Source organism: Lytechinus variegatus, chromosome 4, assembly GCF_018143015.1.
Source record: "Lytechinus variegatus isolate NC3 chromosome 4, Lvar_3.0, whole genome shotgun sequence".
In the NCBI taxonomy this organism is placed as follows: Eukaryota; Metazoa; Echinodermata; class Echinoidea; order Temnopleuroida; family Toxopneustidae; genus Lytechinus; species Lytechinus variegatus.
The window spans coordinates 31,974,878-31,997,696 of record NC_054743.1 but is presented as its reverse complement, the minus strand read 5'-3'; the positions used below and the strand labels follow the sequence as shown (position 1 = coordinate 31,997,696).

The 22,819-nt window shown below is 36.0% G+C and overlaps 2 protein-coding genes across 2 annotated transcripts; one reads left to right on the top strand and one right to left on the bottom strand.

Moving 5' to 3' along the window:
* Positions 1-6,679: 6,679 nt before the first annotated feature.
* On the bottom strand, positions 6,680-7,048 carry LOC121412945 (U7 snRNA-associated Sm-like protein LSm10). Its single transcript, XM_041605708.1, has one exon. The coding sequence runs from the start codon at positions 7,046-7,048 to the stop codon at positions 6,680-6,682; it is 369 nt and encodes a 122-aa protein (XP_041461642.1).
* A 343-nt stretch (positions 7,049-7,391) lies between these two features.
* On the top strand, positions 7,392-21,629 carry LOC121413856. The gene is made up of 14 exons (XM_041606827.1): positions 7,392-7,819; positions 9,775-9,814; positions 10,565-10,711; positions 11,184-11,267; positions 12,025-12,152; positions 13,077-13,149; positions 13,939-14,088; positions 14,586-14,716; positions 15,529-15,678; positions 16,222-16,409; positions 17,528-17,603; positions 18,311-19,070; positions 20,249-20,419; positions 21,267-21,629. The coding sequence occupies exons 1-14, from the start codon at positions 7,655-7,657 to the stop codon at positions 21,449-21,451; spliced, it is 2,448 nt and encodes an 815-aa protein (XP_041462761.1). The 5' UTR covers positions 7,392-7,654; the 3' UTR covers positions 21,452-21,629.
* Positions 21,630-22,819: the final 1,190 nt, after the last annotated feature.

Genomic DNA, 22,819 nt, shown 5'->3' with positions numbered 1-22,819 from the left:
AATTTCGCTCTTGCGAATGATTAATTGAAGGGTGGGATGTTGTTACAGTGTTGGATACCCCATCTGAACCGAGCAGAAAACAAGAAAGGAACAATCCAATCATGGTTTCAATTAAAGAATATGTGTTTAAGTTTGGGAATGAAGCGTGTCAAGGAACTGAGCTTATTACAAACTACTAAAATGCATGTTTCAGGTGAAATGCTGTGGAAATTGCTATTAGAATTTTAAAAACATATATCCTGGGGGCTACCTCCATATGATACAAAGTTATTGATGCTCTCCATTTGAAAAACTGTAATTTGTTTATTTTTTAGATTAACAGGGGTGTGAGAGTTCATATTTTTAAAGGACAAGTCCACCCCAACAGAAAGTTGATTGGAATTAAAAGAGAAAAATCTAACAAGCGTAACACTGAACATTTTATCAAAATCAGATGTAAAATAAGAAAGGTGTGACATTTTCAAGTTTTGCGTTATAATTTCAGTTATATGCACATCCTGGTCGGTATGCAAATAAGGAGATTGATGATGTCATCCACTCACTATTTCTTTTGTATTTCATTATACGAAATATTTCAATATTCTCATTGTCAAGTGAAACAAAGATTAATTCCTCCCTGAACATATGGAATTAGCATTGTTTTGATATTATATGGTTCAGTCAGGTTGATCCTTTTTGTCAAATCTGTAAAAAAAAATGAAAGATCGTATATTTTAAACAATCAAAAACAAAAGAAATAGTGAGTGAGGGACATCATCGACTCTCTCATTTGCATGTCACTGAGTTTTGCGCATATATCTGTTTTGTGAAGAAATTAGCAAAATTTTAAAATGTCATAGCTTTCTTACATGTATGTTACATCCGATTTGGATGAATATTTTTCAGCATTATGCTAGTTTGATTTTTCTCTATTTGTTCAAATCAATATTTTTCTGGGGTGGACTTGACCTTTAAGCTGATTTGGTTTTGACTTTCAGCTTAATGTCAGCATATTTTTGGCTTTCCTCTTTACAAAAAGTATGGGAGCTCTTTAACTTTTCAACTTTTTTTTCAGATCTTTCTATTTGTGACCACTCACACCCCTGGATTGAACAATAAAGCCACTTATAAGACTGCCCCTTTAAATATCAACTTCTGATTCAGTTCAAAATGCCGGCTACAAGAATGTGGAAGCACTGACTGTTCAAGTTTTATTACAGAATTGAGTAATTGAGAGGATAATGATTTTCTTTTATGTCCTTTCTCTGTTTTTTCAGATTTATCCAGTGATTGATTCTGGGATCCATCAGGAATGCTTTGGCTGGTACTTGGTATTCTTTCAGTTAAAATCTAGTCTTCCCATCCCTCGAGCATGGTTCCTCTCGAGCATACCAGGGACAGTGGTAGAACAGTTTTCTGCCAAGCAAAGATGAAGATGTCAAATGACACTATATTTCAAAGATGAAAAATTTTATTATAGAAGTATGGGGGGAGGGGACAAGGCAACTGCAGGCCCACTGGCTCTGCCCCTAGACCTGACTCCATAACAGTCTGGCCTCTTTTACTTGGTCATCGTCCAGACAACTCTTAACCAGCAACAACCTCATGGCAGACCTTCTTTACGTTAATTGAACTTTTCTATCCACCTGCATTCTTTGTTTGAACTCTTTTACCAAATTAATTTGAACCAATGTAATACATAAACTGATGTGAATTCTCCTCATTCATCCAGTCATCATGATAGATATCCATTATTCCTAAGAAGATATGGAGATCAGGTTCTTAAAAGAAATACCGATTGGAAATTAATGAATTGAAAAAGTGTTTAATGTAGACATTACAAGTAAATAAATACATTCAGCCAGATAGCAGACCTGTATCTATATTTGTGCGGGTTATGATTATACACTGGACATTAAAGTGCATTCTAAATAAGATTTTAGTTTCTGCAATATTGCATAACATGATATTGCTATCTGAGATAGATAGGAGAAGTTATCACTTATTTTGTTGAAAAAAGGTCAGATATTTGAAGAAACTCATATCTTATCTCACCCTTCCTTTATCTTCCTCCATGTTTTAGAATTATACAGAGAAAATCATTTCTGATCTTATTGAAAGGAAACTCAATAACCTTCAAATGAAATGAATTAAGTACACAAATAATTTTGCCTTGATGCATTGTATCTTCATATAGATTGATTTATTTTTAATAGATTTCAAGTTAAACTGATTAACCACTTCTTATGTGTGAATTGTACCAATAGCATACATGTCATGGAGACATTAATGAAAAAATGGAATCACTTGCAAGTTTAAAGATCAATTGCAGTTTGATTTTCAACCAATCAGAAGCACCCATTTGGGATCTGAGTGTGATGATCTTTAAGATAAGTTCAAACACAATTTTTTTGTGCAATGGAGCCCCATAGATCCCAACATGTAGCCTTTAATCTGGGCTGAAGCTTTTGTCTGTGCTTTTATAAGTCTGATGCTGTTACATGAATCATCAGAAATGCATCTGATGACAAAGACTACAAAGAGTTAAGATTGATCTAATCAATCGTAACTAAAGAAATCCATCAGTGTCATATATTTTTCCATAGGAAATTTGCACAATGTCCTTTGTAAACAAAGAGAAGCACAGTGAATTCTTAAAGAAAATAATCAATCAATGCATGAATATACATCATAGCTAGAAAATATTTTGAACAAACATGTATACATGTTGACATTGCTGGCCGTCCATAGTTGCGATTGATCGGATCAATTGCAACTCTTTGTAAGACGGGGCCCTGATGCCAAAGACTACAAAGTCTGTGAAACAGTCACCACATATTACAGTCCGGTCTTGCGTTTGTTCTTCGATTTTTTTTACTAGATTTGGTGTGGCTTTTTGTCCTTACAAGAAATCAAGAACTGACACAAGATGGGAGTGTATAGGCCGTCGCTGCTTTGCAGTCACATTTTGTAGTCTTCCGAATTCAAGAGCATGTATTTGTATCTGCATCTCGCTATATTCATATTTTCTGTTATAAAATTTCACTGTATTCCTTCTATGCTCATGTACTTTTTATTTGTGATATTTTGTGCATTCCAGAGCATTTAATAAATAACAAATTGTTTTATGTATTCAAACTTATTTGATGTATGGAATGAGAAAGTAATCTTTTGTATACTTTTCATAAAACTGGTGAGAACAGGAATATGGGGGTTCTGAATATGCCTAAAGAAATGTGAATTACTATGGTGAATTTGTCAACAGTTTGAGGACTCTTATTTGTAGATAAAATAAAAGAATTTTGGATACCTATTCAAAAAAAAAAAAAAAGATACGAGACTGTTGATAAATCTGGTTTATTTTCAAATTTTGCTTTATGATGTAAAAAGATCCAAGAAATGTGTAAACCTGAAAGGGATGCATCTTTGAATTGTAAAAATATGAAATCATATGAATGAAATGCAATGTTCTATAAATGGTTCTGATTTCTGAAAAAATGTTTAGAACTGGATCGCATTGCAATTGAATTTGCAAGTACATGTACTTGATAGTACATTACATGTATTTACTTTACGTTGATATATGTTCTGTGAACAATAAAGTATACACTAAGTTTATTGTACTTGGATGTATTTAGAAAAATATATCAAATGATGCTATGGCAAAGTATTTTTTAATTCTTATTAATAAGTCAATGGTTTGATGGACTTGGGGGACAGGAAAGATTGGCATTCTTTATACCATGATGATGATCATCATCATTGTTCATTATTATCATCATCACCATCATCATTCATCACTATTATCATTTATCATCATATCATTATCATCATTATCATCACCATCATAATATCATTATGCCTGCTGGTAGATCAGTTTCCTAACTGAAGTGGCTACCCTGGGTAAATAATGCATTATAATCATAACAATATAAATTATCGTTACCATCATGTTATCATCACCATTATCACCATAATATCATTTATCATCACCATTATCAAATATTGTTGTCTGTGCAACAATCAATCACTTTTCAAGACTTGAATGATATGTGTGTTTGTTGGTATTTTGATACGATTTGTCTGACCGTCTCTGAACACTGTTCTTTGCCTCAGTCACATCAGCAAACCAATGATGCAAATTCAAACTCTGCTTACATGCAGTATTGACGAGTCATTAGTTGGTGTTACTGGGACATGACAGTGCACAGAAAGAAATACATTCGGAACAGAGAGTGCATGAGATTGAGAGAGTATAATGACACACACGACAAGAGAAGAGTTTGAATTGAGAAAGGAAAAGCTAGATTTGGAATTTATAAAGCAAGAAAAGTATACCCGTAGTAAAAGAATCTGATATGAAGAAATTATTAATGAACGTATTATCTACCAAACCTCAGTATGCTTTCATTCAAGCAGACTGTCTACTCTCTTAATCTCTCCTCTTTCTCTGTCTTCCCCATCTCTCTCTCCCTATTATTTTCTTATCTCTGCGAACTAAGTGTATCTGTTCATCATCATTATGTCCCACGGTGATTTGAAAAAAAAAACACCCAGAAATATCTTTATAAATGTAGAACAATGACATTTATTGTTTCTTGTCTGAATCATCAAACAGATGAGAAAACAATGACATTTATTGTTTCTTGTCTGAATCATCAAACAGATGAGAAAAATAATAAAAGTGAAATTGATTTGTCCACAGCACACATTGTTGAGAAATGTGAATGGAAAACCTAGCATAATAAAAACACAAGTACCATGAATGTGTAGCAGCCAAGCCTGGCCAGACATTTGACTTACTAAACATATCCTACAAAAGGAGAATGTGATTTTAAAAGGAATCCAACAGATAGTTAAAATGATGTGTGAAAGAAGAAAAGTATACCCATTATAAAAGAAATCCGATGTGAAGAAATTATTAATGAACGTATTATCTACCAAACCTCAGTATGCTTTCATTCAAGCAGACTGTCTACTCTCTTAATCTCTCCTCTTTCTCTGTCTTCCCCATCTCTCTCTCCCTATTATTTTCTTTTCTCTGCGAACTAAGTGTATCTGTTCATCATCATTATGTCCCACGGTGATTTGAAAAAAAAAACACCCAGAAATATCTTTATAAATGTAGACATTTATTGTTTCTTGTCTGAATCATCAAACAGATGAGATAAATAATAAAAGTGAAATTGATTTGTCCACAGCACACATTGTTGAGAAATGTGAATGGAAAACCTAGCATAATAAAAACACAAGTACCATGAATGTGTAGCAGCCAAGCCTGGCCAGACATTTGACTTACTAAACATATCCTACAAAAGGAGAATGTGATTTTAAAAGGAATCCAACAGATAGTTAAAATGATTTGTGTGAAAGAAGAAAAAAATGTGAAACACAGACTGGGAGTGGGAATGGTAGTTTGAGAGAAAGCTGTTGAGGATGAAGACAATTTATGACATATGAGATCACTTAATTACCTCTTACATGATTCTGTCAATCTTATAATGAGTAGATAGTGACAAGTTGTAAGACCACCTCCCACATTTGTATTTATGATAATCAGGAATTTGTGGTTTCTCAGAAGCAACTTTACCTGTATAGGTGAGGTCTTCATAACTTTTCACAACTTCAAAATTCATTTAAAAAAAAAGAACATAAAACATAACTGTCGTAAACATATCTGCTCCTCTTGTATCTTTTCTTTTAATCTAAAGTAAATGCCCATTTGGGTTGGATTCCTCTTAATCTAAATGCAATAATAACAGGAGAAAATCACTTTGTAAACTTGTTACAATCATATGCACAATTTGCTTCCAGAAATTGACATAAAAGCTATTAAAACCATCAAACTTTTCATCATTTGAACTTCAACAAGAGTGACACAACTGGGTTCCACTCTGATATAAATAGAATTATGGATGGAATTTCATAAAATGCTTCTTATTTGCTATTGACCACTGATTGCCATACAAATATGCAGGTTGTGCTCTATGGAAAATGACTTTGATGGCACTATGTTCTATTTTTTAAAATATAAAACTGCTTAGTGATTGGACAGTGGAACGCCTCAAAAGATGATTTCTAGTTCATTTCATGTCATGTCATGTTTATTATTTCTAAATTCTTGTGATAAATGCTCAAAATGCCCTTTTTGAGGAAAAAAAATATTACTGAGGGTGCTAGTTTACTGCTACATGTACATGTAGATATTAATAAAACAATTCAAATTCTCACACAGGATTAATAGCCGACAAAATGACTTGTACACTTGATTGGAGTCTTGGACCTCGAGTATGATTTACATTATTGAATTTGAACCTTTACCAGAGGCAAAGGTTGGCAAAAGACATGGTTCAGAATTTCAGGAAATAAAGTAACTTGAAATGGTTAACAATTTATCAGATTGCCAAAACAACACCTGCCACAGTAACAAAGAACTACACTCATTTTTTTTCACATCTTTATGGAAGATTTGATGCAGTTGTAGATCTTCAACACTTTCTTGGAAGCTCAAGACATGTTCTCATTCCCGGATGATAAGGTCCAAGAAGTTTGACTATTCCTCAACACTTAAAAGTTGTCAATGCCGTTCTTGATCCTGGGCTGTAGCTGTCTGGCTGTAGCTGTCTGGCTGTGTAGAACTAATAAGCCTGCTGAATCACTTGGAATTTGATCATCTTGGCTTGAATTGATCAGTCACAAGTCAAAGCTTTAATGGTGGTTTCTTGCGACCTCCTGACATACTCCCTGGTGCTGGTTTTCGGGGATTCATCGACATCAACTGCCGCTTCATAGCCTTCACCATGTTGATGTCATCTGGAATTTGCACATAGCGAACAAGGCTTGCCTGGACGAAGAACGAGTCCATGTGCATTTTCTCTCCATCCATGTTCACAAACAGAACCTTGGACATTGTCACATTCATAAAACCATCAACGTCATCCACGTAGCCAGTCGCTGAACATTCATTTCTGAGTTCCACAGTTGTGATGCGGCCAATTACCGCACGAAGAAGACAAACCAGCGTATGTCTGGCTTTGTATTTCTCTCTCATGGATAGTGTGTTTGCCATTTTTCTTGGTTACTGGTTGTAAGCATTAAGTAATCTTCAGTTCAGTTCAGGTGCACTCAGGTTGGATGCACTACTAACTAGTCAAGCTCACTGCACAGAGACTGGTCTTGAGTTGGATGAAATTGAAATTGAAATATGAGTGTCAGGCAGAAAAGGAGATCTCCAGTCTTGATGTGACTGGTCATTCAACAAAGCATAAGAAATGACACCCGAATTCTTACAAAGCCAAAATATCGGGCGACAATCTAGAGAAGTGTTTGATCCCCAACGAATATAAATAAGCTGGATGTTGGATAATTATATTTTTTGCACAAGATGAAAACGTACGGCGCGCCGCGGCGTTATCAGGTGATACATCACGTGATAACTTGCAAGCAGGATCGGGGATTTCCCGAATTTCGTCTTGATCGATGGCGCGTGAATTTGAGTCAATCAAATGACGAGAAATATAGTGATTTCCACTTGTAAGTGAAACATACACTGCCAAGCAAGGATCTCGTGATTTGTAGTCAGATACATCGGGGAAAGGGACCTGCAAAGTCCATGAATGGTGCAATTTGTAAATGCAACGTGGAAATCGGCACTTGAACCAAGTTGAACGCTCGAATGAAAATGCAAATGGACCAGTTTCCAGCACAAGACTCCCCCTTGAACTCTGGCGGACGAAACACAAGCGAAGACCCCTTGCATTCTGGCCTTTTGAACTTGCTCTGCGATGCTACCCTGATTGGTGGTGGTGGTTTTGCATCTAGTAGGAATTCTGGAAAGATGGTAAATCCTGAATTTATATTTGGGCCAAAATCGTGGTTTTGGGAACCACTGGTAGATTTGTGTACGCGCACTTGTGTACAAAGTGAATGGAGGTGGAAATAGGGAACCGTGCGTGTGACTGAATAAAGCGCTGCTGTATGAAGTGAACGGTGGTTCCCAATATCACGATAATGCCTATATTTGCTATTTTGGACTATAAAAATTCAAATGATTTTTTTTTATGCCTGGAAATTGAATCATGACTTATTTTCAATCATATTACTAGTAAGGGTTTCTGGAGAAAAAAAATATTTTTCTTATTTCAAGAAAATAAATATCACATTTTCTTTGTGAATTTGAAGAAAACTTACCTTCAGACTGACAGAAATGTACCATTTTTTTTTAATCCAATTATTGGCTGAAAAAAGAAGAATGAAATTAGGTCAATTTCCGGGGGGGGGGGGGGGATGGGCCACTTCCATTCACGAGTGGATACCATGTGCGACCATGAGATCTCAAAAAGCACCGGGTATTTTCCATATTTTCTGAAAATGCTCCCCTTAAGTATTGGCATGTGAAACCGCACCCTCAACAAGTGATGGAAACAAAACGATACTATTAATAGTACTGGCAAGTTTTCCCTGATTGAACCCCTGAACAAGTACAGCGATATTTCAATGTTATGTCACGGACGTCGGTTTTACCTTACCTGAACATCATTGGGTATAGTACAGCCCAACTTGCACAAATCGTACTCTACAGACTACACACGTAGTGTTGACTCCTGGGGCGAGAAGTACATCTTTTATAAAACATTTTATTCTTGATTTTTATACCCTCGCAAATTTGACCCTAAACATTTAGCTCTCCTGAGTCCCAGCAAAATAGGCGAAATAGATACCCTTTTTTCATTATTTTAGTGCTTTTGACATCCTTATAACGTTACGTACGTAACATGCCCTATCTTGAAAAAGACATCCTTTTTACATGTTTTTTTTTGGTCGCGCATGGTATCCACTCGTCAATGTAAGTGCCCCCCCCCCCGGGTCAATTTTCAGCATTTCTCTGCCATAAACTGTGTAGTTAAGAAAGGGACACACACAAATCCAAATTTTTAGCTTCCGAGAGCTGTTAAGTGTCATAAATTCATTATTGATGCCAAAAACTTGTCCATAAAGAGTCCAATAGGATTTTTTATGCTCTTTCTGATGGTATGATTTTTATAAAGATTTGGAAACCAGATCACAATGAAAAATTGCTACAAAGTGAAAAAAATCTCTCTTTCCATCCATGCCAAACACAAGTTAATAGATTCAGATCACATTTTTCTAGCAGCCTGAATTTCTCGAAAAATGTGCCATATTTTCCCCTAAATCAGCCTGTTTTATGCTGACACTTTTCAATGTGGCATTCAGACACCTTGATCATATGTAATTAATAGTGTACTACAATCTAACTCTAACCCGAGTCTGAGTCTAATCTAAGGTAGCAGGTTCGTCTAGAAACTGAGATAGGACAGGTCTAGTAGAAAGCAAAACCTTCACAGTCTCTGTGCTGTGCAGTTGACTTGGTTGTTTCCCTGAACTGTTGAACTCTTTACTTGGCCTAGACCAAAAGAAAGCTGTATTTTGGTTGTTCTGCAGAACTGCATTGGCTCCACTCACCAATACATAATGGGGATTATAGTAAAATGTCAAAAATTGTTAAATAAATCCCCAGAAGCGACGGTTATTCCTGTCTAACTTGGCCTAGGTCCAAGAATGTGATGATGGACAAAATTTCAGAATTTGTTTTTATATAGATCCCCCAAAAAGACTGTTAACAGACTCTAGTTTGATACTAGAATTTTCAGTCATGACTTTCAACCTAATGCCAGTAAATTATTATCCAGCAAAGCGGCAGAGCTTTCTGGAATAAGGTTAATCATGTTAATTGAAATCCTTAATTGATTTTCATTTTTGCATTGTTTTATATAGATTGAGAAAGGAGAAGAGGAATCACTAAGTAAACTATTGGGTAAGAGATTTCTAAGGTCATATTAACTGTATTGCAATATTTTAAAGCAATAATACAGTTAATCATTGATGGTTTTCTGAAATGTATCAAATTCTAATGCATTTATTTATTGAATTCTTGGAGAGAATATAGAGAATATTTTATGGAAAATCATATAGATATCTAGTAATTGCATGCATGCACAAGTTACCTTGTTAGAACAGTGCAAACTACCAAACTTTTATAAGATAATATTTCAGTCATATCAAGATTGCCAGTGAAAAAGAATTAGTTTGGCTTCCTTGATTTTCTATCAAGATCATCAATGCAATCACAATTAATTTGTTTCCCCACATTACCCTGAATATATTACAGTTTCATTAATTTGAATCAAATATGAATTAACTTTAATGTATGGGAACTTCAGATTAGAACTTTATTTTGTACTTTACGTGTATAGGCCTGTACATTTTACATTATCCTCTTCTTCTTTTTCTCTAGTACGATGATACACCAACCTGGTGGACTGTACTTTAACGGATGATGATGATGTTGATATTCCTTCTCTTGTTTTCTTCGTTTTCCTCCTCACCTTCTCATTTTCTTCCTCCTCTTCCTTCCACTTTCCATTCTCCCTACCTCTCTTTCTTTCTCATCCCTTGACTTCTTCTCCATCTTAGGTCTCCTCCCTTCCTGATACATTTTTACAAACTGAGTGTTGTAATACAGATAACTTGTCATTAATTTTCTTTTCATGATGATTCATATCAGGCCTTCCACTCACAGAGACTCACCTCCAGGATGTTCTCAGTGCAACATGCAAACATGTGATTAACAATCTAAGGAGATCAGGCAAGCATGGACCAGAAGGTGTGGTAGGGTTGAGTCGCCCGATGATCAACCAAGCCTTCAGAAGAGGTAAGCTGAGAAAAGTTTCTAGAGAGACCAACTGCAGTGGGTTGGTTTAAATGGTGAAGCATTTAACAATTGAACAAAAAATAAAGGTTTCAAATCATGCACAAAAGGACAGTTGAAAACCAGCCCATGTTAAGTCTTCATTTGCCCTTCCAATATGTTTTTTTTTGTTATAAAATGCATAATTACTTGGGAAATTGTAAGAATGTTAATTTATTTCTGCTAATTTAATTGAAATATAAGTGTACTTCAATGTATTCATTATTTAGATGGAGAGCATGTAAGTGAATTCAATATAAATCTTAAAAAAGGGCATTTATTTTTTTCTGGTTCTCATTAAATTGAATTAAAACTCTTAGCGTGATCGAAATTTTTTATTAGGACGGAGGGGGGGGGATGTTTTATGTTCCAATAAAGCATATAGAATGAGATTTTGACATTATCAATATCAAACCTAAATCTTTTTCCCCTTTAGTCTTCATGTTTTTGTATGGTGAGGAGGCTCCACGAGAAGATGACATCACCATCGTGATTCAGAAGATTTCCACTAAATCATCAGGTAAATTCAACATATTTAAAGTATGCTCAAGTAAAAATACTGTACAGTGTAGTGCCTTTCGGAGAGATGTTACAGGGTATCTCATAATATCATTCTAAATGCTACACAATAATTTATTCGGAATATTTGAAGTGAATTACTTTACAGTTTAACAGGCCTCCATATTGAATGCTTATAGGTGAAGGCCCCAAATAATTCCTGCAAATAAAATTATGGAGCATCAATTGCTTTGCAAGTAACATGCTCCACAGACATATATGCAGTTGCTTACATTGATGAAGAATATCTTTCACATTTATTTCCAGGGGATGTGGTTGTTTTGTTAGTTACTGTATTTGTGTCTTTCTTTGTGATTTGTATGTCAAGTACAATGACAAGTAATGTCTTCTCAAAGAATTATCTTCTGCTCAAATAATTGTCAGCTTTTAATAGGAATCATTGATGAATAAAATGGAATATGACATTGAATTTGTTTTGTTGTTTGTGATCTTTTGTTTAGGAACTGAACGTTGTAAAAGAACTTGTGGCCTTATATATCTAGTTCCCCATTTTGTTTCTTGTTTTAAACTTCGGTTTAAAATATCTCATATGTTTTGTACTGTTTTTTGAAGAATCGGCTGTAGAATTGAATTATATCAATTGATTTGGATCTTCCCATTTGGAAGACATTTCATGACGATTTTATTTTCTTTCTTTTATTTGAGATGGAACAGGAATATTGATAACAAACAAAAATGGATTTCTTCTTTCATGATAGATTTGAATGGTGTTATTAACCAAGTAGTTCTCCTGGGTTTGATGTGGATAGCATGCTGTTTACTACAAAGATGGTCAGTGGAACTTCAGCTTGGTTATATAGAACAGATCGTAGAGACAAACAATGAGGTATATCTTTTTCATGAGCATGCTTTAGTTTTCTGTGGTACATGCAGTTTACATAAGCCTTATCATTAGTTTAAAGTGATTGGTTATCATTGGTTTGACTTTTAAAAAATCTGAGCTAGAAGGTCACACTTGTCACCTGTATCTGTGATATGTTACAAAAATGAAGCCCAGAAAAAATTGCATTCGAAAATCATTATTTAGTGCTTCAAAAATTGAAATATAAAGTGACCGGAAACACCATCTTAATTTCATCCCATACACTTATGTGTACTATTTAGGTGTCTATAAGACGCCTATTTACAAAATCGGGGTTTGCTTTGTAGTTTAAGCTTTTCATTCTCAATAATGGTTGTTTTCAGGGTTTATTAGTTCTAATACATGCACTTGTAGACATGTTTCATCTTGGTTTGAGAATTTTTTAAATCGGCTGCTCACAAAGTTAAACAATACCTTTAATGTGAAAAATTGGATGGTTGAAAAATATGCAGATTGTATGTTAAGTATCAGTATACCAAACCGATCAAGTGGATAACAATTCGATTGGAGCTTAGTGTTATGTACTCTGGCTGTAGAGATGGGCCCCACTGTTGCCCATTTACAAAGGGCTTAATTATGATGACTTTGCATTCATGACAACTACCTTGGGGAAAAAGGGCATAGCAGCCAATCAAAATAAAGGTTTCTATGGTTTCCATATTCGTAAGGCATTATGAAAGAGGTGCCTGAACTCTGCTACAATTTAATGATCAATGGATCAATAATTTGAATAAGTAAACTGAAAGTAAATAGATAAAACTGAGAATGAATGAAACAAGGAAAACAAAGGGGCAACATTTGTATGAATGGTATTAAATTTACTTTATTGATTTATCTATAAATTACCGTTAATTGATAAATATTTAATATCTTTGGGGTTTTTTTCAGAGTCAGAGACATAGCCGAGTACAAGCGCAAGATTCGACTCATCACCGACAACAGACTGCAACAGAGAACACGGGTAAGGCCATGGCCATGAAGCTGGTTGACAGTTAATATTTAGTATCTCACTGAAATTGTCTGAGCTGATGATTTGTTTTAAAAGTGCTGACAACTTTCATTAATTGGTGCCCCAAACCCATTCTTGATCTTGCAATCTTTACCAAATATTTTCAAATTGAGAATATGTGCACAACAAGATGTGCGTGAACTACATTTTCTTGTAAAGCTTTGACTTGATTCTTTCAGAGCATTTTGCATGTATTGGTGGAAATATGTGCAGAAAATTGTATCTTTTATGTTACCAAGCAATTGTATGTCAATGTCATCTCAGGAGATATTTGCGATCAATCAGAGGGATGGCGATGTTATAAAATAATGTGATAAGTGCTATAAAAGAACTGTTATTATTGTAATCATTATTTAATGTCTGTTAAGGATTTAACCTTCTTCCCCTATGCTATCCCCCGTTATTATGCACAATTAAGTCCTGGGACTGAATAAACCATTGTTAGGCTCCAGTGCACTCTCCCTGGCTTAACAGGTGGAACATTTTTACATTGGGTGTGTTGCCTTACCAAGCACTTGTGCTTCTCTATCTGCTCAGAAGTCAAATAGGGAAGATCTATGAGTCAATTATTGGTTCAGAAATGCTGTTGGAAAATTGAAGTTTTTAGACTTGAATTTAGGGCAGATAGCACTGCATTTTCCATGGTTGCGAGAATTGATTGTATGTCCTCTTGGGTTGACTTGGGTGTGACAATGTCCATATGTTTTATATAACATAACATAAATTGTTTTATTATTTCAGGTTTCAGAATGCAGTTGAGAGGGATCATAAGTTACCTGAGAGTATGTTCTTTGGTTCAAGCTGAAGAATGGGTCAAATGTGTTGAGATCATCAATAAAGAGCTACATTCTATACCGGATCAACTACAGGATCAAGTCCAGTATATAAGAGGTCAGTTGAAAAAAATGAAAATACACATCAATTTGTTTTTCGACATGGATTTGGCCTTTAATCAACATAGGAATAAGATAGATAGAAGAAGGAGGTGATAGTGAGAGGAGACCTAAAAATGCATTTATACCATTTCTCTCTTATTTTCTTCCTTACCCATCAACTTGATATAGAGTCATTTTGACAGATGGTAGTGAAAATTCCCCCGCCCCTGGAGTTTTTAGTTTAGACTTACAGGTGCTCTTTCTGAACTTTTGTGACATTCTAGGGGCCATTTGTATTTGCCCTATGATTCCTTTAACATTGTCCTAAGTATATCCATTATCTGGAATACACATGTGAATTACAATTAATGTAGGATATGAATAAGCGATATTTACTGTTATGTATTTCGTATAATCAAACCATATAATGGAAAAGCCCAATTACTGTCGTACTTAGTAAACTACTAGAAAAATGTTGAAATGTTTTACAAGGATGTCATCTCTCTTCTCCAGCCTTCTGTCTGTATCACCATGGCAACTTCACTGAAGCCTTAGATGCCTGTCAGCATCTGACTGAGATTATCTCCAAAGATGGTGTATCAGTCCAAGTCTACAACCTTATGGGATGCTGTCTAAGGCAAATGGTGAGATCTGTCTTCCTATTGGAGATGTAATGCTGATGACTAGGGGCGGATCCAGGATTTTCCAAAAGGGGGGGGGGCACATTTTTCCGAGGAAAAATTGGACAAGCAAAAAAAAAGAAAAGAAAGGTTTTTAACCAAAAATTCAGGAGATTTCGTCCCAGAAAAAAAAAGGTCTTCACTTTCTAAAGGGGGGGGGGGCTCACTTCTGTATCAATGGCATGTTTACATTACAAATTTTGATTTTGCTTCTCAAAAGGGGGGGGGGCTGTACCCTCTTGTATCCATCAGTGATGATGACAAATGTTTATAATAGCATAAAAATAAAAATCTACCAGGCTTTGACAAAGTACATGTATGGGAGGGAATTATTCATCCAAGGTTCGATTGGCAAGGGATGGGGGCATTGCCCGTCCAAATGAGGATGAATAGTTCTCACTTATAGTTTTGAACCTTTTTTAAAGTTCGGAAAATTAAATCATAAATCTTGGTACATGAAATCTAGTCATAGTTTTGCTGTATCCACATTCTGGACCAAATTTGTTCAACCACTGTGGTCAGTGGAATCTGATAATAGCATCTACAACATTACATTACCAGGGAGAAAACCTGTTTCTCATGTGTACCCCAGTGATGTAACAGTGGTGAAACTAATCAGATTCAATCAAGCCCAATGGCTATTAAACGAAAGAGGCACTTTTATTTTCCATTGTATTTTTTTTTAAATTGTGAAATTTTAACATTGGATATTTAGATAACTCTCGAATGAGCAAGCATGGCCATGAATTTTGTCTCTCTCTCTCGCTTGCTACCAGGGAAAACCTCATATGGCACAGCAGCAGTTCAGGAAAGCTCTTACAAGCTGTTCAATCATTCCACCACCCTCCCTCTTCAACCTGTCTGTCACCTATAGAGATCTGGGGGATGAAGACGCAGAAGTGAAATCTCTCCGTCTGTTAGTAAAGGTCAGTATATTTTCTCTCCTTTCAGGCATGAAAGTCAATGGATGGTGTGATTTTTCATTAGTTAAAGAAAATCTGTGAAAGGAGGTAAGTTCTCAAATTTCATTTAATTTGCAAAACATGCACCCAGAGTGATAATTGAATAATTAAAGAATACTAGTACTTCACTGAACATGGGGAGAACGATTAATCAGCAGATCTACAAATAAAGTAATATAGGCATTTATTAAATGACTATATCTAGAAATAATCTCTGATTGAGATACATGAGATATAACCACTTGACCACGGCACACCCTCTGTATGATTTTAGAAAACTGAAGTGTTTAACTGAGGTTTTGTAATTACTTTGAAAAAGATCAAAAGAGATAAATGTCTGATATAGAGTACACTATGGATGACCGATCTCTAGGATTTAACACGGGGCAGTGACGTCACGCTAAGGTTGCTGATGCTTAATGTCACACAGACGTAAGTTGTCAGTCCTCTGTTACATATATTATAGGCCCTTGTGTTAGAACCAGACTGCTGTTGTTATCTTTATAGGCCCTTGCGTTAGACCAGACTGCAGATGAGAATGGAGACGATACCTTTATCAGTCCTAGTCCTGCATGGCCACCAGTGCTGCTACTTCCAGTTTCTTGGACAAAGGAAAGGTCTGATCACCCTATGCAATCCTTTGATTACTGGACTGGGGTCTATGTCCTGGCAAAGCGTAGCCATGATCTTAACCAGTGAGTATTTTGTAGCCTGGAGGGTGTTTCATAAAGCTGTTCATAAGTAAAGAGCGACTTTAAGAATGACTGGTGAACCTTTCTAACACACTAAATAATCACCAATGAAAATTTAATGATGAATATCATTTACCACAAGAAAGGATCACCAGTCGTTCTTAAAGTCACTCTTGACTTACAAACAGCTTTATGAAATGGCCCCTGGCCCATCAATGGGATTAGGCACCACCCCCCCCCCCAAAAAAAAAGTTGTTTGCCATAACCTGACCAGCCTTTGCTAAATCTGCTAAATCATATTTTTATTTGAATAGGACCCCCCCAAAAAAAAAAAAAGTGCTGCCCAACCATGATTTTAGTTGTTTGCTGAATTATTTGTTTGTTTTATTACTGGTGAATGACAAGGTCAATGTTCATCCATGACATGGGAAGGAAAAAAAAACACTGACTGACTGACCCATTTTGTTTTACCTCCATTATGGCAAACAGATATTTTTTATAGGCATTGCTATAATGTGTTTGGTTTCTCGCAATCCAATATTATTTTCCTGTATGTTAATGTCACTGACTTCTTCTAAAACCTGTCTTCCATTTTGTTGTAACACATTGATTTCTCATAATTGCACATTAATCTACCAGTACGGATCTAGGAGGTCCCTGTGCTAAACATTTTTTCTCACAACTGTTCCAGGTTATGTTTTGGAGTTACATATTCTGGATGATTGTTACATCATGACACTGGGAAGTGCACTGCATGCATCTTTAAAATCAAAGTGCATACCCATTATATAAAACATTGGTAAAAATATACTACTGAGTTTCTCTTGTGATATAGGGTGCTGCTATGGTCTTCACAAAATAAAATTAAAAAAAAACAGCTAGGCTCCACATCACAGAAATTGTATTGCAATCTAAACCTACCTAATATCAAGGGAGCATTTCATGAAACAAGTTGTCAGTGATTTCCACTATTTGTTATAAGCTACTGAAATCCTTACGTCTGATTGGCTTAGAGCAATTTCGTCAGTGAAAATCATTATTTGCTTCATGAAACTCCCTCGTAGAATGATGAGCTTTGATGATTGCCGTTATTGCTATTCATTTTGTATCTTATTCTGCAGGACTGACATTGCTGTTGATATGTTTATGGCCTTACTCTCTGACGTTGTACTACTTGAAAGCAGCTCTCTGGCCTTTGTAAGTTTCTTCAGTTTCATTATTAACTACATTAGTCATTGCCATACAAGCCTGAAAAAATGTGGTTGTCATCAACAAAAGCATTAGACCATAAAAGTAGGATAGGTTGATATTTGCCTAATTGAAAATTTCAGAAGCAAAAAAAAGGGGGGGGGGATTTTGTACTGCCCTTCTTTACCCCTCATATGCCCTGTATTATTACTACTCTTACAAAGAGTTGTGATTAAATCAAATGAAGCTCAAATTGACATTGATCTCAAACTTAGTTAAGCACATAATTGAGATCAACCTTAATTTGAGTTTTCTTTTTTTGGTAATCATAAGACAAATATTTTGAAAGCTAGAGAAATTTTAAGTAATTTGATGCCAATTCTACCAAAAGAAATTTTTTTTTTGTATGTCAGATGCTCATTTTTCCATTCTTACTTCAGTTCATGAAATGCCCAAGTTATGACCATCTAAGAGCAATACAAATTTGTATATAAGATCTACATGCAGAAAAGAGAGTCAAATAAGTTTATGAAGGTCCCACATTATAGGGGTCGGGTGTACATATTTTATGGAATCGCTGTCAAGTGAAGAATCATTTATCAGATAAGATGTGCGTTTGCAAAGTATTGTTATGGTAACGTTTTATTCTATCTAAAATTTTACTGGAAGAGAGTGGATATGTATTTGATCACGGATGGTTTTATCTATCTTTTCAGGATAGAGGCAGCCGAAGTAATTCACTCCTGCCTCCTCTGAAAACCATTTATTTGGATGCTGCCACTGCCCTCCTGAAAGCAGGCAAGACCCAGGAAGCACTGGCAGTGTGTGACAAACTCTTGTCCAAATCGTCTCTCCTCCAACATGACATACCAGATTCATCCTCTGCGATGGATGATGGTGAAACCCAGAGGTCATCCCGCAGGTTCCCTTTCTTGGTGCCATGTGCAACACCATCTTCCGAGGAGCGTTCCAAGGCAGAGAGGACTGCACACCCAGGCGACCAAGGAGGTGGGGATGGTAGCGATAGGAGTATACCTGGATGCAGTAGTGGTTCCGGTGGACGTCAGACCCTTGGACACGGTAGCGATGTTGGCCATCATGGGACTGACAAGCAAGGTCCAAGAGGTTCTGGAGACACTGTAGGCAGAAGGAAGAGGCAGCGGGAGCAGGATGAGACCGCAGCTGTCACAGGGGCATCCCCAACGACACTTGAAAATCAGGTCCACATTGACTGTAGCAACTCAGATAGTGGTAGACGAGAGCAGGAAGAGGATGAAATCTACACTGCACATGCTCTGATACTGCAAGCACATTGCCTCTTCAAGGAACATAAAGCCGAGCTGGCCATGACAGAAGTTGATTGTGCTCTGGGAATTTTGCAGACCAATAGAGCAGGAGTCGAGGTTGACCAATGGATGGAGGAGAATGAGGGCACAGATGATATCAGCAAGGCTAAGAGGAGAAGAATCGATTCAGGTAAAACATTTTTACTGTCTTTTAAAACTTGATCAATGTCAATTATCTTGTTATCACTTTCGGTCATGATAATGCCAAATAGTACCCCCACCCCTCCAAAAAACGCGGTTGATGTGAACCAATTGGTGCATGATCGAAAAAATCTTAGATATTTCGTCTTGTTGATTGCTAATTAGTTTAGGAAAGGGATTTCTCTTTTTACCTCTGAACTGAACTTGTCCCATATATTGTATGTATCACTTTCATTCAGTTATTATCTTTCCAAGGCCAAAACAGTGATCTTTTAATCTCTTTTGCTACAAATGGATGAGTCATCAACCTCTGTCACTTTTCACATCAGTTTAATGCTTCCTCCCACCAAAGGTGGTCTGTCTGTCTGTTGATGTATCAACTTAAACTTTGCTGATGTATGCATATGGGAGTGACATTGATTTGATTTTGGGTTAAGTGGTTGAAGGTCAAAGGTCGCAAAGATCATTATTTGGTAATTCTAGCAGTTTTGTGTGTAGTAAATTTCTGATCTGCCATCTGCGTGCAGTCAAGAATTTGTCTATTTAAAATTGTTTTGTTCCAGATCCATATTCAAACCTAATAGTTGGGATATTTCTGGTCATGTATGTCAGGGGGTGGGGGAATTATTTTCCCCACATTCCAAAGATCTCGGCAATGTATATATGAGATTGTAACAAAAATTTGCATGATGGTAAAAATGACATAAATTGTAATTGCTTTAAATCTATTTATTCTATTTTACATTAATTATTTAAAGTTATGCACAAATCAAAGCAATAAACAAATTTATTTTTAAACTGTAATGTTAGTATTCTGATCATGAATAAACAAAATTGCTATTAAAAAAATGCTTCCTTCTACTGTATTTTATTATTTTTGAAATTTATTGTGTATTTCTTTTGTTTTGTTTTTTCTTTTTATATCTATTTATATTGGTTTTTATAAAAAAAAAATGCTGAAAGGTAGGGGAGACACAATGCAAAGTTTAATTGATGTCAATTACCAGTTTTAAGGGAAGATCAATCTGATTTCATAGTCTTCTATGCCAGAATGTTTTTCTCATTTGTCTTGAATTTTATTTTTCTTTGCATTCTTGAGATAAAGGGTTTTTACATCCATTCTCTTCAAACATGTGGTAAAATTAATGTTTTTTTTCCAACATACAGCTTTTGATGGAATACCAGACAATAAAAGAAGCTCTTCATTGGATAACCAGTCGACACATTCATCAATCCTGAAATCGATTGCATATCAGCTCAAAGCATCAATTTTAATCAGTCAGAATCAGCTACATGATGCAATGAAAGTCGTCTTGCAAAGCCTCCAAAGCTGTCAAAGTAAGAAACATTTGTGGCTTTAGTTTGAAGTCTCATTAATCCTTAAAACATTTTTACTTTTCAGTACATATAGTAGGCCTGGATTTTAGTAAGAAGCTAATTTGTGGGTACAGTGTGAAGCCTTAACAATTTTTAAAAGCATTTTTACCTTTCACTTCTTAGTGTGGGAACGATATTTGACTATTTCAGTAAGAAACTCATTTGTGGCGAATGCAAACCCTTATAATCCATAAAACATTTTTTGCTGTTCAAAAGAAGTGAATTTTAGTACCCATTTACCTCGCCAAAGTTCAAGTATGTTGAATGGTGCCTTGCCAAATGATGTTAGTGCCGATGTGGGAATGAAACCTGAAGGATGTGATCTATGTAATCTAGAGATATATCCATTAGGTTACTACACCTCTTACAAAATAGTGCTCCAATATTTATCCTAAAAAAATGAGGCTCTTTCACTGAAATCTATGGGGTCATTTCAGTCAATGCCTATAATCAGCCTCTTATCTGGGTTTTGCAATTCATATTCATGGACTCACAGCAAAACAAATGATCAAATATCAGAATTCTCTTTCCATGGACATCAAAAAAGGAACTGGCTTTCGTTTCAGGCATTACGAGATACACTTATATTGCTGGACTTCAATAATAAATGCATATCATCCTATTGAACTCTTAGATGATATTTGTTGATAGATTACCGGTCTCTTACTTCCTTTCTTTCTCCATTTCATATTTTCACTCTTATTTTTTTCTTCTCTCATACACACATCTCCCGATCTCTTTCCTCTCTCTTATCGACTCTTTCCCTCCCCCTCTCTCACTCCCCCTCTCTTATCCCTGTCATATGCAGACAATACAGATTCCTTGAGGACCCATGCAGTAATCCTGGAGAAGCTAAACAGAAAGGGTGAAGCTGTCAAAGCTTGGTCCAGACTAAAAGAAGCCAAAGCAGCGTCTGGGACAGTCCACTCCCTCTCATCATGGTACAATGAAACCTGCTTACAAAACCCATGCAGTAATCCTGGAGAAGCTTGATAGAAAGGGTGAAACTGTCAAAGCTTGTTCCAGACTAAAAGAAGCCAAAGCAGCATCTGGATGGTCCACTCCCTCTCATCAATGTACAATGAAACCTGCCTACAAAGACCATATAGTAATCCTGGAGAAGCTTGATAGAAGAGTAAAACTGTCAAAGCTTGGTCCAGACTAAAAGAAGCCAAAGCAGAGTCTGTCCGGGATGGTCCACTCCTCATCATTGTACAATGAAACCTGCCTACAAAGACCAGAAAGTAATTAAAGTAATCCTGGAGAAGCTTGATAGAAAGTTGGAAGCTGTCAAAGCTTGGTCCAGACTAAAAGTAGCCAAAGCAGCGTCCAGGACGGTCCACTCCCTCTCAACATTGTACAATGAAACTTGCCTGTAAAGACCATACAGCAATCCTGGAGAAGCTAAACAGAAAGGGTGAAGCTGTCAAAGCTTCGTCCAGACTAAAAGAAGCCGAGGCAGCGTCCAGGACGGTTCACTCCCTCTCATCATTGTACAATGAAACCTGCCTACAAAGACCATATAGTAACCCTGGAGAAGCTTGATAGAAAGGGTGAAACTGTCAAACCTTGGTCCAGACGAAAGAAGCCAAAGCAGGCTCCGAGGCTATCCAGCTTCTGTCATCATTGCACAATGAAATCTCCATACCAAGACCAAGGGAAACAGTTTTAGTTGTGTAATTTAGACAGGAAGGCTTTGATGAATACCGTCAGTGTGTGCTCTCATAAGAAACCTTCTATTTAACGCCAAAATAACTGCTTTACAAACTGATTTTAGAAGAAAAATCATTTCGCATATTTTCAAATACTTATAATAAATAGTAGCACTTTATTTGTGGTTGAAAATAATAATTGTAATGAGTAATATCAAAACTTTTAATAATCGATTGATACCCAAAAAGGAAACAAAATCAAGCAGATGGAGGAAAAGGAGAGAACTGCATTCAATTTTATATATAAAAAAAATGTTACTGAAACATTTTTATAAAATGGATGTGGTTTAAAGTGTACTTTCATACATATTTTTGTGTTCATTTAAATACATTAAACAGTTGACTTAAACAAGTATTTGAAAAGGCTTGTGATTTGTCTTCATTGAGATTTAAGTTGTCCATGACTAGCAATGTGACATGTGTTTCTGTGACTTACAATTTCTTCCCGAGAAACATTGTCCTGTGAACTTCAATGAATCTTCCTACCGCAGATATGTAGAGTGCCACAAGAGTGTATTGGAAAAAAGTTTATTTTTATCATTTTAATCCAAGCACAATCGTACTACACGATCCGTTTGTGGTCAATTTCAGAAAATCTGATATAAGCATGCCTGCCTATCCAATCTTGAAGATCAAAGTTCCAAACAGT

What these genes read in the sequence shown, in the direction of transcription:
- LOC121412945 (XM_041605708.1), bottom strand. Translation starts at nt 7,048, where the DNA reads ATGGCAAACACACTATCCATGAGAGAGAAATACAAAGCCAGACATACG.
- LOC121413856 (XM_041606827.1), top strand. Translation starts at nt 7,655, where the DNA reads ATGAAAATGCAAATGGACCAGTTTCCAGCACAAGACTCCCCCTTGAAC. An exon ending in TCAAGTCCAGTATATAAGAG is followed by an intron (nt 14,089 to 14,585) that starts GTCAGTTGAAAA and finishes TCTCTTCTCCAG; the next exon opens with CCTTCTGTCTGTATCACCAT. An exon ending in AAGCCTCCAAAGCTGTCAAA is followed by an intron (nt 20,420 to 21,266) that starts GTAAGAAACATT and finishes TGTCATATGCAG; the next exon opens with ACAATACAGATTCCTTGAGG.